Below are 15,691 nucleotides of genomic sequence, written 5' to 3'. Positions count from 1 at the left end.
AACTGGTAGCAGAAAAGTTCTGTCTTATTGCCACTTTGTTATAGTATTGATTTGGCTAAAAATTGAGCGGGGAGTACAGCACTGTACAATTAATTCATCTGCTACCTCAATCAGCAGTCACTGAGACTATTCTCCTCGTTCTACCGGTAGCCACACAATTCCTCTACAATGTTTGTCAAATGTGACATTCTTTGGATCATGAGCTGTTCCTATCCTTATATTGGTACAAAATTTCATATTGTTTTTGTTAACGGGTACACAGCTTACAGCTTGTGGTGCACACCTTACTGGAATACTTTTGTCAATATTACTGATTCAGTGAAGCAATGTTTAAAATCAACTGAAAGTACCATTTATAGATTTTTTTCAACAAATAGCCATCAGTTCTTCCAAATGAAAAGAAGATGAAATTAAAACTCAATCAAAATAACCTAATCTTAAAAAAACTTGTCCTCCTAAACAAGGGCAAACAGAGTATACTCTTCCACCCACCTTCATATGAGCACATTGTTGTAAACACAGAGAACAGGTATGTGGAAAGATTTTTGGTGTGGCTGCAGCATAGTCTTGCTTCATGGCCCTTGTTGGGAGAGCCTTTGAAAGCTCCCTGTTTGCCAAGCACTGCTTATTGGAAGATGGAATAGTTATGGTGCTTCGGGGGGAAGAAAGTTGAGAAACTGGTTTTGCAGCAGCATTCATGATCTGTTTACTCTGCCTTCTTAGCTGTTGTTGTGTCCACTTATGCTGCTTCTTGTTCATCGGTTCAGCAACCTTAGAGTCTTGTTCTTGAGTTGTACTCTCTTCCTTGGTGTGAATGTAATCATTATTGGGATGCACAACACAGACCACACTTAGAGGTGGCTGAGTTTTTAAGGCTGACTGCTGATATGTCTCTGGTTCTTTAAAGAGAACTAGCCTGGAGACCTCAGACATCTTAGGAAATCTTGAGTCTGTGTCCTTCTTCGATGGAGAAAAAGAGCTGATGATTTCTTGAGAAGACCGGCTTGGTTGGATCTGTTGAGCTGCATTACTGCCTTGAGAAGTCACACAGATTTGGACTGAGCTCAGACTGGAAACAGTATCCTGCAGGTCACATGGTGAAACCATCGCACTGGTTTTCCCTTCTATCATACTTCTTTGGAGTGGTTCTCTATTGTGGCTGCTACTCTCATAACAGTCCATCATCAACACACTTCTACTCCCACCATTGCTAGCTCTCTTGTCAGTGCTCTTCCCAATCTCATCTACAGTATATTTGGCAGTGTGTCCATAGTCAATCACTTTACTTGGTTGAACAGTAGGTGACATTTCATCCTGCCACATCTCTTCTCCTGTTTTTGTATTTAACCTGTCCCTTCTACTCATACTGGTGGTTGGCTGAAGATCTGGATTTGGTTCTGATTGAACTGCATTTGTACCCCTTTGATTGCGTATTTGTTGTAAGATAAAAGGCAGGTTGCTAGGGGTGATCTGGTCTTCGGGGTAAGAAATCAGATATTCCAAGTCTTCTTTTTCAAGTCCAAAATGCAAAAGGATGTTAGCAGCTTCTTCTGATGTGTACTGAGGGTACCTGGACTCTGACACAGCCACAGGTCTGTCAGGCAGTTGAGAGTCATAATCACCTAAACCTGGAATGGATTGGATATGACATTCTCCTTCACTCAGAGCAGCAAATCTACTGTCATGACTGCTTTTATTTCTATAAGAAGCTGGTGATGCATGGAATTTAGAAGAAGAATCCTCAATTTCACTTTTGTAGTTTGGCAACCGGTCCATGCCACTATCAACATCAGAGAGTCTCTGAGAGAGTGAAGACACTGGATTGTTTGTTTCAGTGATTGAAGAATGAAACTCATCTCTAGGCGTGCTAGTAAAATGACTGTCCTGAGAGTCAGCCAGAGTCATAGACCTGTTAGGGTCCCCACTTGCATGTACATCCGGTAGTCCATACTGCCCATGGTTGGAACTTCGGTTCCCAGAGGCATGGGTGTTATCCAGGGGATGGGACATGATCTTATCACCCTCCAGAAGGTTATGTATGGCTGAGGTAGTCAGGAAGGAGGATGCTGCAGTTAAACATGGAGATGACGTGCTGAATATTGTTGGTAAGGTGGTAGGTCAGCAGGCAACTACAAGAGTGCTATTTATCTATATCAGTGCAAGGTGGACGTTCAAAAGAGTCAACTCCAAGGTAACTTCTCCTCAATCACTAGTGAGATCCCTGGAAGCTCTCAGTGTTCTGGCCTTGGTTGAGGCCCTGGAGCAGAAGAAGAGATACTATCCCTCAAAAATAACAAAAAGTTGAAAAATTAAAAGTGGAAAATGGTGTTATTGAACTGGTGTGGGCGTCAGTTTCTTGGATCGATGGAATTCATCATCTGCATGGTCTTGTCCTGATTTGCTCAGCCCTGTCAGATAGAAATTATGTCATCAATATCATGTCAGGGTCTTTTCTAGTAAAAAAAAAAAATACAGAAAGAAAGCAAAGCAGGCAAAAGCATAAAATGATAGGTGAAGAGAAGAAAGAAGATCATATGGCATAGAGAATACATTTATTTAGTCTTTCTTTCAATGAGACCCACCTAAGTATGTCTGACAAAGTATTTGAATTTCTATCTGTAAGAAAGGACAATGCTAATTATGATCACTTTACTAGTGGACAAACCCCTCTCTTATTCTAAAAGCTTTAACCAGCTAGCCTTGGCCTCTACCATCTCTGGCAACTGGTTGTGGAAATCCTCAATATTGTGCAGTTGCGTTCACAGGGAAGATCTCATCTTACGACTAGACAGACTCCAACTTGACCTTTTGGACTGCAGCTAGAGAGGCATTTCCTTTCTGGGGAGATCTTTAAGTTCTAACTGCACTCAAATCAGCAGATGCAAGACCGGTTTACTTTTCTGAAGCAGAACAAGGATCAGCTGTGATCCAAAACCAAGCAGCTAATTTTACTGTTCTATTCTCAATTTGTCACAAGAAAAATTGGAAATTGCATACAGATATTTATTGAATAAAATATAAACATACATGAAAATACAGAATAAGGCAAACACAGGGTTTATTTAATTGTCAATATTGAGTATGACCACTGGCTGAAATGCAGTCGCAAACCACGTGAAAACCTCCACCGTGTTTTACAGATAGCTGTAAACGACTGTAGACGACTGTTATACCTCTCTCGTGATCTCCTGTGTATACATTGATGACGGGCTGAACAAAAAAATTTCAAGTTTGGATTCACCACTCCATAAGACTCACTGCAACTGACTTCCAGTCCAGTTCTTGTGTAATCTGGCATACCTCAGCCTTTCCTCCCCATTTCCGCATTTGGCATCCTGACAGTCACCCTTCCCCTGAGACCATTTCTGATGAGGCTTTAGTAAGCAGTAGATAGATCAGCTGAAGTTCCAGATGTATCTCTTAGGTCCTGTGTCAGATGTGTTTTCCTAGTTTTTAGTTTGTAAGTTTCCCACTTTCCTAAAATTTTTAAGGACACACTGTATACTAGGGCTGGGCCATATTATACCGTTCACGGTAATACCGGTATAATGTTTGGCAACGATAGGAAAATGAAATATCGCGATAGAATATGGCTCAAATGCGCATGCGCAGTGCCTTTGTTTTCATACGCACATGGCCGATTGTTGAGTGAAAGGATGAACCAGAATTAGTTTGTAAAAATGGTGCCACTTCAGTGATGTGGAACTGGTTTGGTGTTTGTCCGTCAGATACACAACAAAGCACAGTTTTTTGTAGAACATGCAAGTGGCCGTCGTTATTGCCGTATTTGTCGGACTAAGGTGCTCGTAAACCTGGGAGTAATCTGGGTCCTAAACTCCCTCCTTTTCAGGTCCCAAAGTCAAACAAACACTGCAGCATCACTAAGAGTTAAAAACGGTCTAAATTCTTTCATCTTTAATAAAATGATCAGCATTGCTGCTTTACCAGGTGTAACTATGAAGTTTAAGATCCAGGCACCCATGAAAACAGAATTTATTACATTTAACGGAGTTAGAAGTTAGCAGGAAGCTAGCGGAAGTTAGCTCGCTAGTTTCGCTAGTTACCTAAGCATGATATAGCATATTCTGACTGAGAGATTTCTGAAAAAATTCAAACGTACAGCTCTGCTATCACTTCCAACACAAACGAGGACAGAAAGCTACACAGCAGTGACGTTTGTAAGGTTACTGAAGTTGGGCTAGCTGGTTTATAATGATGTGCTACGTGATCGCTAGCGACACAGCTATGTTAGCATAACATAAACAGTGAAGCTGGAGGATGAACGCTAACACTTTTCCACTCAATAAAAGTTAACGAGAAGTTTCCTGATGGTTAGAGACAAGTGCAATCGCATAGCAGGATGCTGTAAACGGACCAAACTTCAGTCAGGAGAACAACTGAGATAATCCATCCACAATACGAGGTTAGTCATTAATATACTGCAACAATATGGGAATAGAGCAGCTGTGATAGAATACAGCATTAATGAATCAATTGTACAGAAGTGGAGGAAGCAAGAAGAATGAGTTGAATAAAGTTTGATTTATCTGACTGCTTTGTTTCGCTTAATGTGTCTTATAATCCCGTGCCCCTTATGGTCCGAAAAATATGTATTTGACTTTTTTATTTGGCGCACTGCAGTATAATGTTGCAAAGCACCTCTTTTTAACTTCAGTGGATATTATACATGGTTATGCTCAGGATATGTCAGCCCATTTCTACTGGAAATGCCTTTTAGTTAAACCTTTAGCAAGGAATTTGCATTTGCACTGTTAAGTTTTTATATAGCTTTAATGCACATAAAAAAAAACAGCTGCTTGTTTAAGTGAAAATAAATGGATGGTGTTTTTTTGCACTAGTAAAGTTGTGGAGTTGTATTTTGTTTCGCATCAATTATATCGTCAGTTATATCATTATCGCAAATTTTCAAATATATATCGTGATAAATATTTTTGGCCATATCGCCCTGCTCTACTGTATACATTGTCAGAGTATGGCAAGTGTTCAGCTAAAAGCTCTTTGGGAATTACCTTATTGGTGCAAAAACACAATTTTATATCTGGAAACAGTTTTATCTTTAGCTTTGTTTGTTTTTTCCAGATTGTAAAGAAATTATAAATATATTTTTGTGAAAAAGTTCCTATTTTAAAATGGGTCTTTTAACCTGTCTGTTATGTGTGAATTTTTTTCATGCGTGAATAATTCATAGATCAGTCTTAAGTGACTTAGCAAATGTTTAAAACACCTCTGAAAATGGTCAGGTACAAAGACTGGACTGAAAATGAGTGTGAAAGAAGCCAATGTCCAAAGCAAAACTTTGAAAGACCTTCAGAAAGTGTGGAAAACTATTGCTTAAAAGCACTTAAAAGTGTTAATACAGTCTGGCTCCTTGGAAACAAAACATAATGTAATGTGGCAAGATGAATAAAAGACATCCCATTTCAGATGCCAAGAAAGGAAGTTATTTAAAAAATAAATAAGTTTTCCACTTACAGCTACATTGTCTGAGGATAAGATAACCTGAACAACCGTGACATTTTTTTCTATGTTGCCTAATCTGGATTATGCAACCCTGAATATTAATTCATTTCCTACACCAAGTGCACACATCAACACCACCTGACTTCTGAGATATAACAGGATCATCTCCCACAATGAGACACTCTTAATTCCTTTAGTAGTTTCATTTCATGGGAAATAAAAATGGCTGCCAAGAAAAAAGTTTTCTGAACACACCACCTGAACAGACCAGAGGCGCTTACACTGTTGTGGAAGTTTCCATTTAATAAAGCCTGCAGACAAATGGGGAGCAGTAGCTAATATTCTTTAATCAAAAAAGAACAAAAACCCAAGCTTGGTCAGAGAAGCCAACATTGCTGGGCAGTCGATTGGCAGAGTCTCTGCTTGAGCCCAGAATGGCCCTGAGTTTAAATACTTCCTACAGAAACAAAAGGCAGTACACAGCTGTTTTCACACCTTTGGTCTCCACACTATCTCTATCACTATCTCTTACAGTGGTTGAAGAGACAAAAGGCTCCACTACCTTTAGAATTGTCTGCTTTTCCTCCAACTTCCTGAGATACAATCACCCGGCTGTTCAATGGCATGAATGTGTTAGACGTTGAGACCTTTGGAGAATGTGAATAATACATACATAAAAGAAATTCTTCTACAACACTAACACCTGTGCATTTTCCACAGTGACAAGCCAAATCGCCCGCTGTGGAAAAGGCCTTTAGTGAAACATAAAGGGGGGGGGGGGGGTATATTATGGTGGTTAATGGGGGTAAGAATACAGGCCTGGAATGGGAACAAAGAATTGGGGTGCAAGGCAGGAGGGCAATCAACCCCCACCCCCAGGGCAGGGCGGGAAGCAAGAGTTACTTAGGGTGAGGGGCAGACAAAGGGCAAACGCACACTATCTTAAAAGGAGATGGGGGTCAGGGTGTCAGCACCCCTGGCCACTGTACCAGTGTTTTTCCTATGTGGGAGTGTTTTACTGTAGGGGGAGGAGATCAGAGGTTATGACTGTTGCATGGAATTCTTTAGATCAGCCTTTAGAATAGGACTGCAGTGTGCTGATCTCCAGATGCATCTATAAGAGTAATGGGAAATAAAAGGATCGTGTGAAACTTGGAAACATCTGCGTGATTTGTGCTTGTCCTGCTAGACCTCAGTGCAGCGTTCAATACGGTCTATCATAATATTCTATTAGAGCGATTAGAACGTGCTGCAGGTATTACAGGTACTGTGCTGCAGTGGTTTGTATCATATCTATCTAATAGACTCCAATTTGTACATGTAAATGGAGAGTCCTCTTCACACACTAAGGTCAACTATGGTGTTCCACAGGGTTCAGTGCTAGGACCAATTCTGTTTACATTATACATGCTTCCCTTAGGCAGTATCATTAGAAGACATAGCATACATTTTCACTGCTATGCAGATGACACCCAGCTCTAGCTATCCATGAAGCCAGATAACACACACCAATTAGTTAAACTGCAGGAATGTCTTAAAGACATAAAGACCTGGATGGCCGCTAACTTTCTGCTTCTTAATTCAGATAAAACTGAGGTTATTGTACTCGGCCCTGAAAATCTTAGAAATATGGTATCTAAGCAGATTCTTACTCTGGATGGCATTACCTTGGCCTCCAGTAATGCTGTGAGGAACCTTGGAGTCATCTTTGACCAGGACATGTCCTTCAACGCACATATTAAACAAATATGTAAGACTGCTTTCTTCCATTTGTGCAACATCTCTAAAATTAGAAATATCCTGTCTCAGAGTGACGCTGAAAAACTAGTTCATGCATTTATTACTTCCAGGCTGGACTACTGTAATTCACTATTATCAGGGTGTCCTAAAAACTTGCTGAAAAGTCTTCAGCTAATCCAAAATGCTGCAGCAAGAGTCCTGACAGGGACTAGAAAGAGAGAGCATATTTCTCCTGTTTTGGCTTCCCTTCATTGGCTTCCTGTTAAATCCAGAATTGAATTCAAAATCCTGCTCCTCACATACAAAGTCTTAAATAATTAGGTCCCATCTTATCTTAATGACCTTGTAGTACCATATCACCCTATTAGAGCACTTTGCTCTGGTACTGCAGGCTTAGTTGTTGTTCCTAGAGTATTTAAAAGTAGAATGGGAGGGAGAGCCTTCAGTTTTCAGGCCCCTCTTCTGTGGAACCAGCTTCCAGTTTGGATTTGGGAGACAGACACTATCTCTACTTTCAAGATTAAGCTTAAAACTTTCCTTTTTCCTAAAGTATATAGTTAGGGCTGGACCAGGTGACCCTGAATCCTCCCTTAGTTATGCTGCAAAAGTCATAGCCTGCTGGGGGATTCCCATGATGCATTGAGTTTTTCCTTTCCAGTCACCTTTCTCACTCACTATGTGTTAATAGACCTCTCTGCATTGAATCGTACCTCTTATTAATCTCTGTCTCTCTTCCACAGCATGTCTTTCATCCTGTTTTCCTTCTCTCACCCCAACCGGTCGCAGCAGATGGCACCGCCCCTCCCTGAGCCTGGTTCTGCCGGAGGTTTCTTCCTGTTAAAAGGGAGTTTTTCCTTCCCACTGTCACCAAAGTGCTTGCTCATAGGGGGTCATATGACTGTTGGGTTTTTCTCTGTATCTATTACTATAGGATATACTGTACAATATAAAACGCCTTGAGGCGACTGTTGTTGTCATTTGGCGCTATATAAATAAAATTGAATTGAAATTGAATTGATCTCTACCAAGACAAAAAAATTGGAGAGAGAGACCGGCATTGTCTCTTTCACACTCTATTGGTGTGTGTTATCTTCTTACACTTAACAGTATGATTTAATCTTGAATATATAACACTGGAAATGCACCAGTGCAACCTTTCCCTGTCCAATATGATATATACCTTGGCTGTTAGTTACTGCCAATATCGAACACTTACCCGATACCAATGTTAAATTAAATTTATCCTATTTCTCTCTCAATATCAGACTTGATTTAAACTTTGCTGATCAACTGAGCGTTTATAAAATATGATGTGGCAAATAAATTAGCAGAAAAATAAATGACAGAAGCCCCAAGATTATCTTAAAAACACCATTACTTACAAACAAAGTATTGGTGTTATTCCTAATTTATTTTCACTCTTCTCATTTGAGCTCAGAGTGCATTAAGCTTTGACTGGTGAATTGAAATGATATTAGCAAAACCTTATGTTTCTGTTTGTTTCTGCAAATAGAGGCTAGAAGGATGTTGCTTTGGTTCTATCTTACATAATGGCTCTCAGACAAAACATAATGAGTGAGCAAGAAAGAAACCAAAGCATTGTTACCTGAGCTTTTCAGTCACTCCACCAGATTTAAGAAAAAGTTATAACTCACAAACATACAAAGACAGAAGTGTTAGTCTGTCAGGTGTGAAACACCTTCAAACTGCTGCTGCTTTGCCGTTGGCTTCCCCCATGTAATAGAAATTTGTTGTTTTGACGTGCCCTGAGTTTTTGATATCCTGCACGGTATGCTGAAAGCAGGGACTGCACCAGATTCCTCTTTCAGTTTTGTTTCACGGTCAGTACACCGTGCAGCTGCACCTAGGTCTAAAACAGCTGGGCGAAGACAGCACAGTGAGAAGTTAACAGTCTGCTACATCCTGTGCATCCCTTTAAAAGAGGTTTTCTTTGTCTGATCTGACCCCTTAAGTCAGATTGCAACCACACTCTCCTGCTACCTGCTGCTATCACACATGAAAACATGCAACCAAAGCAAACAAAACAACTCATAAATTAATAGGCTGGTTCTCAGGAGGATATGTGGGGCAAACCATTAATACCATTAATATTTGTACATTTACAGTCAGATGACATACCAACACAGTGTTGCTCCATCACACTCACAGAGAAAAACAGGAGGGAAGATGAGGAAGAGAGACTAGTGACATACCAGAAATACAGCTTTCTTTAATTTTTTTATTTTATTTTGAAAAACAACGTGTTTTGCTGTCATTTCTGGTCAATGGGATTAAACTGATGCAGTTCAAATAAACTGAGTTTCAGATCCCACTGATTCTTCTGAGACAGTATGTTGAGCTTAATCAAACAGAGCCTGAGTGTATTTATTCTATTTATTGTTTTTTGGTTGAGTGGTTTTATTCTGGCCCTGTGGCAAATTGTCGAGGGTGAACGCTACCACACGCCCTATGGTAGCTGTGATACTGATACTGATTTTGAAGTTTACCACTGTGAGCGTCCCCTCTTTTTTAACATGTTTCTCCAAAACCTGCCTTTGATGACAATGGTGCCTTTCCAGATGTGCAAGCTGCCAATTCCATGGGCACTAATGCACTTCCATACTGTCAGGCTTTTGAACTGAGTTCTGATAACAAGGCAGATTGTCCTTGTCTTCTTTATTCAGAAGGACAAATTGTCTATTTCAGATTTGACTCATCTGACCGCAGAACAGTTTTTCCACTTTGCCTCAGCCCATTACAAGTGGCTCCTTCTTTTCATGAGCATGCTTTAACCTGCATTTGAGGACTGTATCCTGTGAAGCACATATGTGTTAATGAGATTTGAAAACCATTGTATGTGTTGTTTTTAAACATTTTGTTGTTTAAATTTTTGCAGAAATCAAGGTTGTGAAAGACAGTGATAAACTGTGAAACAGCAGAAACCTTATCAGGCATTCTGGGAAAATGTCCATGTACCTAATATGTGACAGAAATGCTTACAGATTATCAGTGATGCACTTACTCAAGGCCAAATTTGCCCAAAAGTTTGAACTGCCAGGAAACTCAATAGTAGACAAACCAAGCAAAAACACCCAAGCAGAAAATGACGACTGCAAAAGAAGTCCCTAACTCATGTGTCCCCCTCCCAGGCCAAATTACAGAAAGACAAATCCTTTAAAAAGTTGCAAGACATAAATACAAAGTGGGTAAAAGTCAGAGTGAAAAGTGCAATGCTCGACTCTTTTCCATTGCACATCTGGATAATACTATTGAGCAGTAAATGTAAAATATTAGGTTATTTCTGGATTATAGATTAAAGTCAATACAGCCTCCATCTGTTGTCAGATGATCATAGTGTAAATCCAGCTTCCTGCTTACTTAAAGACAGCACTTAGGCTGCCTCGTACTAAAGGTGGGGTCTATGACATTTCAAAGGCAGGGTGCCATCTTTTTTAAAATCAGTTACATGCTTAGATTTGCTCATAGATGTTTAGTGTGCTTAATATGTTAATATGCAAGATTTTGAATTACAACATATTCTAGCAGTCTTTACATAGCCCATCATCAATCATCAGCTACAAACTACAAAGTAACTAATTTTGTTAGTGTTCAACGTAAACATCCAAGGTAGGAGGTAATGGTTATCAATGTTTTATAGTTAGAAATAATTAATATTGATGAAATGTTTTTATTTGAATTTAGAAGCAGAACATTGGAGGTTATCCAAGTCTTTAAGACTTTCCTGCAGTTTAGCTAATTACTGTGTGTCATCTAACTTTATGGATGGCTAAAGCTTGGGATCATCTACATGGAAATGAAAATGTATACTATGCTGTAGAATGATATAATCCTGCCCCAGGGCAGTATATGTTAAACAGCTAAAATAAACCATTAACGTTATAAGTTGAGAGGTTAAAACTGTCAGTCAACCACCACTACAACTGGCAAAAAACTGTCCAAATAAGACCTAAAACACCAAACTCAACCATTATTACAAATTATGAGGACTTAAAACAAGGAACACTAAGTATAAAGTATAAATAAAGAATGATATAAAATGTACATGAGGGACAGCGCGTAAAATGTTAGCTTGAAAATACAAATCAGATGCTTAAAATGTTTATTCCAGTAGAATACTTTTGCAGCAAGACAAATCTTACATAGACATCACACACAGGGCAGAATACGGCCTAAAGGCAGAAAACGAACCATTCAGTCAACCCCATGCTGTTTTAAAATGAATGACACAATCTCCAAAACAACCTCATATCTAACGCACTTCCAGTATTGGAGACTCCACTCATAAGACAATGCAAACGTTCATAAATAGTAAATAGTGGGCTAAGATTTTCTTCATATACTGATGCAAGTCCTTATCCATTTTAGGGTCGTGGTGGTGCTGGAGCATATTCCAGCTGGGTCAGAAGTACACCCTGTATTTGCAGCACAATGATTTGTGTTTCATCACTGGTCTATGCAATAAGAAACTGGTACGTCTGAAAACATTTTCAGTTTCTTACTGTCTGGCAAACTTTTGACTGTAGATTGATCTGACACGTAAAGTTTTGTATTATTTAGCAACATGTTTCAGTTCACCACTAGGGTGCTTGACCCTTTACTTAGAAAATCAATTTGAACGTGGCCCTCCGGAGAAGACCTAAAAACTTTTTAAAAACTCCAACAGGGGTGATACCTTATTTTTAACCCAATCATAGTTTATTAGTCAGGTTTCATTTGACTTTACTGATCTTTATCATGTTTACAAAGGACCTCAAACGCCAAACTCCTGAGCCAAGTTATCAGTGGCACTGATAAAGTTAGCCTTACGTTTAACAACAAAACAGACGCGGAACACATTTTTCATAGTGAGTCTAAAGGCTGTAACAGACCGACAAACACCGACTATGAGTAAAAGAATGAAGCTCAGTTTGTTTATGCCTTTTGTTTCCTACCTTTCGTTATGGCTTTGCTTTCCTGTTGCTTTGATGTGCGGAAACTTCCTCTGCTGTCTGTTCCGGTTTGAAAGACGAGCCTTCAAAATAAAAGCACGAGCTCTGAAAGACAACGTTTCTATGACCCCCCTCCACACACACACACACACACACACACACACACACTGAAGCGAGATCAATCAACTGCAGACCAGACAACAAACGACGGAGGCTCCAGAAAAGTGCAATCAAACGATGAGTTTATTGACAACGGAGAACAATCATCAGCATATGGCTTATTTGCTCTGACAAAAATACACTGGGTTCTGGTTTTATAGCATAGAGGATCACACCCCCACATACACGTCAATACAGGTCAAAAATACATTGTGTACAGTCATTGTTAACAGACAAGGGTACATCTTGTACATCTCTAATAACTATAAACAGACATATAACTTCTCTTTTTGATAACACCTTCCTTTTAAGGTAATAACTTCAAGCTTCAGGGCCTCTAAGGGCTAATAATTGACCCTCGTCCTCAATCACTAAGTAGACTGAATTGGCGCAGGTCTCAAATAAGAAGCAGAAGACACTTGGGCCTTCGCTCAGGCCTGCTACTAGATTAATATGTGTATTGTAAGCATGCATGCAATTAATCTGCTATGTTCTCATCTTCCCTCAACATGTATCACCTGGACACTCTCACCAGTGAAGCTTAAAACCCTCTTGGATAGAACATCAACTCTAAACAAGCACAGATATGCAATGTGTATAAAATGATCATAACTACACCTGTAAATAGAAAGGTCAATGTGATGACAAATATATTCAATGCAATATGAACCCTGTAAGAAATATTACTGATAAAATAATACTGTAGAACATGTTATTAATGCATTTATCATAAGACAGATTATATGGTAGCAATAAAAGAATCTCTAAATCCCAACAACACACACACACACACACACTAAAAATAGACATCGAAGAAAAGCCGAATAAAAAATAATGTTGAAAAGAGAGAACTAACCAAAACAATAATATTAGCACAATATGAGCTAAAGAAAGAAATTAAATAAAAAGACAGGACCAAGGTGGCTGTGCAAAGGGAAATCCAAATATTTTGTTAGAAATTGTATAGTTTTTGGTGAAGCCCTGTGCCTACTGATCATGTCAACGATGAACTGCGATAAAGCCACCTCCTGCACCTAGTATTTTTCACTTATCCAAACCAGGGTCATGAGCGTGGACACTACGTCCATGAACCTTTTCTCTGATCGTTTTCTTTTCCTCCTGCCTGGCAGCGCCATTCTCAACATTTTCTTTTCATCATATCCACTATTCCTCCTCCACACATGTCCAAAGCTTTGGATGCTTGACCTAAGGTATTTAAATTCACACACAAAGCAAAAGTACCCATTTTTAATAATAATAATATCTAAAGTGATGGATTAATATTACAAAAACTGTAATAAATTACAAAAAAATTAAAATAAATTGTATGGTAAATATACTAAATTAGAAGTAGCCAAAGCAACAAATACTTAGTCATCTTGATTATCTAATGAAAGCCGTTACACCAGGGGGCAGCCTTGTACCAGTGTTGAGACTTTTGCAGCTGTTTTTTTTTTAGCAAGTCTTTTTTTTCAGCCCCGCCCCCAATCCTAGCTCACAAGTGCTTGTGTATTCACACTCTGGCTGTATCCCAATAGGGCTTTGGAGTTGACGTCACTGGAGGTGGGCCACGCCCCCTTTCCGCCATGACAGTAGGCTAGACACAGGATTCAGCTTCAGCTATGGTTCGTACGTGTTGTGTTATCAGTTGCAACGTTTGATCACACGATCGTGAAGGCAAGAAGCTGGATAATGGGCTCTCTTTTCATCGTTTTCCATCCTGGAGGCAACGTGAGGGATCCCATGTACCGATATTACTAAACAAAGACGTCAGGCTTGCATTGCAGCGGTGAGACGAGCGGATCGAGTTCTGTGCAATCCCCAGCTTTTTGTTGGTTTGTTCTCCGCATCTTCTTTCCGGTGAGTTCTAAATTAATTCATATCACTATTAAAATGCTTTTAGTGTTATTTTCAATGTGCTGAGGTCATAGATAATGAGATAAAACATGCTAATGTGTGATGCTGCAGAACCACGTCATGTCATCATGTCGACTGAGTAGCTTATGATTTAGCATTATTGCAGGCAAACCAGCATATGAAATGGATGTAACAAATCCCGACTGGGCACCAACACTGCTCATGGGCCTCTAAAAACATACTAAATTGCTCTCATTGTACACTAATCCGCACATAACTTCCAGATGAATCACACACCTGTCATGTGCACTAATTTTATCTTACAGGCTTTTATTATGCAGCTGCAGAGTCTGAAGGTTCTTATTAATAATAATAAGCATAATTCTTAAACTGGTTTGCTGTGTATGCGCTGACTCCACAGACAAAGGGCTGTATCGCGACCGATTGCGCCCAGACGCCAAGAGACGGTACTTTCAAAAAATTGCGTGCATCGGTAATGTGGACCCGTATGAAATAAGGAAGCGGAGTGGAAACCCAGACGACCTACCCTGGAGGCCCACATCCAATTCACGAACGGCTGGGTGCAAGATTTGTCCATCTTTATGCCTCCACGCTGCGACAACTGTACGTTGTCGTTAAGACAAAGGTAAGTCGGTTTGAACATGATAACTTTCTAAACAACTTCCTTGTTACAGTTTTTGATTTGCACGTACAGCCAACCCATCTATATTAGCCTTGGTTCATTACAGACCTTTTATTAAAAGTGGTTTTTGTGTGTTTCAGGTACTGCACTCACAACGACTGAATGAAACTGCACTGTGACCTCGTTGTGTGGACACAGAGAGACCTTCTGTCATACGCATCTTCCCTGATGTGGATTTCTGGGAATCACGTTTAAAGCAAGCACAAGACTTCTTTCTTAAAGTGTGTCTTCCTGAACTTGTTGGGAAATACTTCTCCAAACAATGTGCTGCTCTAAATAGCCTGTAATGTTTCATTTTGTGGTTCAAGATTGATGCCAGCTGTGTGTTGCCATGTAAATAGTTTGCATTTCATTTTTATGTACTTGCTAAGTACATGTGATAAGATCAAGAATAAAAAAAAAAACCATGTATACTATTCTTTTCTGTTTTATTGAAACTACTTCACACAAAGTACAATTATTTACAATGAACTACACATGCAACACAACAGCTTTATGAATACTCAACAAGAGCAAGTTTCATTTGGCGCTGGTTTGACAACCACACTGGGGCACATATTCACCAAAACACAGCAAACCTTAACAATCTTATCAAGCAGTGTTGTGTTTATTTCTGCTCTGCCCTGTTCATTGCACACACAATGCTTCGTCTGCCCTTTAGCTTCTGTGATGCTGTCTGTCCGATCACCACTGTCCACATTTACAGGTGGTACCTCAACCTCCACTTGTCCAACACAACTGCTGTCCACAGCTATGACATTGTAATTTTGTTGTTGTTCTTCTGTCAGATCTTCATCGATTA

At 39.6% G+C, this 15,691-nt stretch overlaps 1 protein-coding gene and 1 long non-coding RNA gene across 4 annotated transcripts in view; one reads left to right on the top strand and one right to left on the bottom strand.

The window, feature by feature from the left end:
- Nucleotides 1-12,306, bottom strand: part of LOC102077131 (zinc finger protein 638) — a 32,041-nt gene extending 19,735 nt beyond the window's left edge. For all 3 annotated transcript variants that reach the window (XM_005459533.3, XM_019351944.2, XM_005459534.3), the window contains exons 1-2: nucleotides 12,174-12,306; nucleotides 493-2,408 (exon numbers count right to left, since the gene is read on the bottom strand). In XM_005459533.3, coding sequence (XP_005459590.1) covers nucleotides 493-2,010 — 1,518 coding nt within the window. In that variant the 5' untranslated portion in view covers nucleotides 2,011-2,408; nucleotides 12,174-12,306. The remainder of the gene's footprint in view (nucleotides 1-492; nucleotides 2,409-12,173) is intronic.
- A 1,824-nt stretch (nucleotides 12,307-14,130) lies between these two features.
- On the top strand, nucleotides 14,131-15,032 carry LOC109196879 (uncharacterized). The gene is made up of 3 exons (XR_002058215.2): nucleotides 14,131-14,189; nucleotides 14,608-14,832; nucleotides 14,970-15,032. It is a non-coding gene; the product is annotated as an uncharacterized LOC109196879 (long non-coding RNA).
- The last annotated feature ends 659 nt before the right edge of the window (nucleotides 15,033-15,691 follow it).

The sequence above is a fragment of the Oreochromis niloticus genome, linkage group LG3 (assembly GCF_001858045.2).
Source record: "Oreochromis niloticus isolate F11D_XX linkage group LG3, O_niloticus_UMD_NMBU, whole genome shotgun sequence".
Lineage (NCBI taxonomy): Eukaryota > Metazoa > Chordata > Actinopteri > Cichliformes > Cichlidae > Oreochromis > Oreochromis niloticus.
Note: the sequence above shows the minus strand (reverse complement) of the source record. Positions and strands in the feature narration are given on the sequence as shown.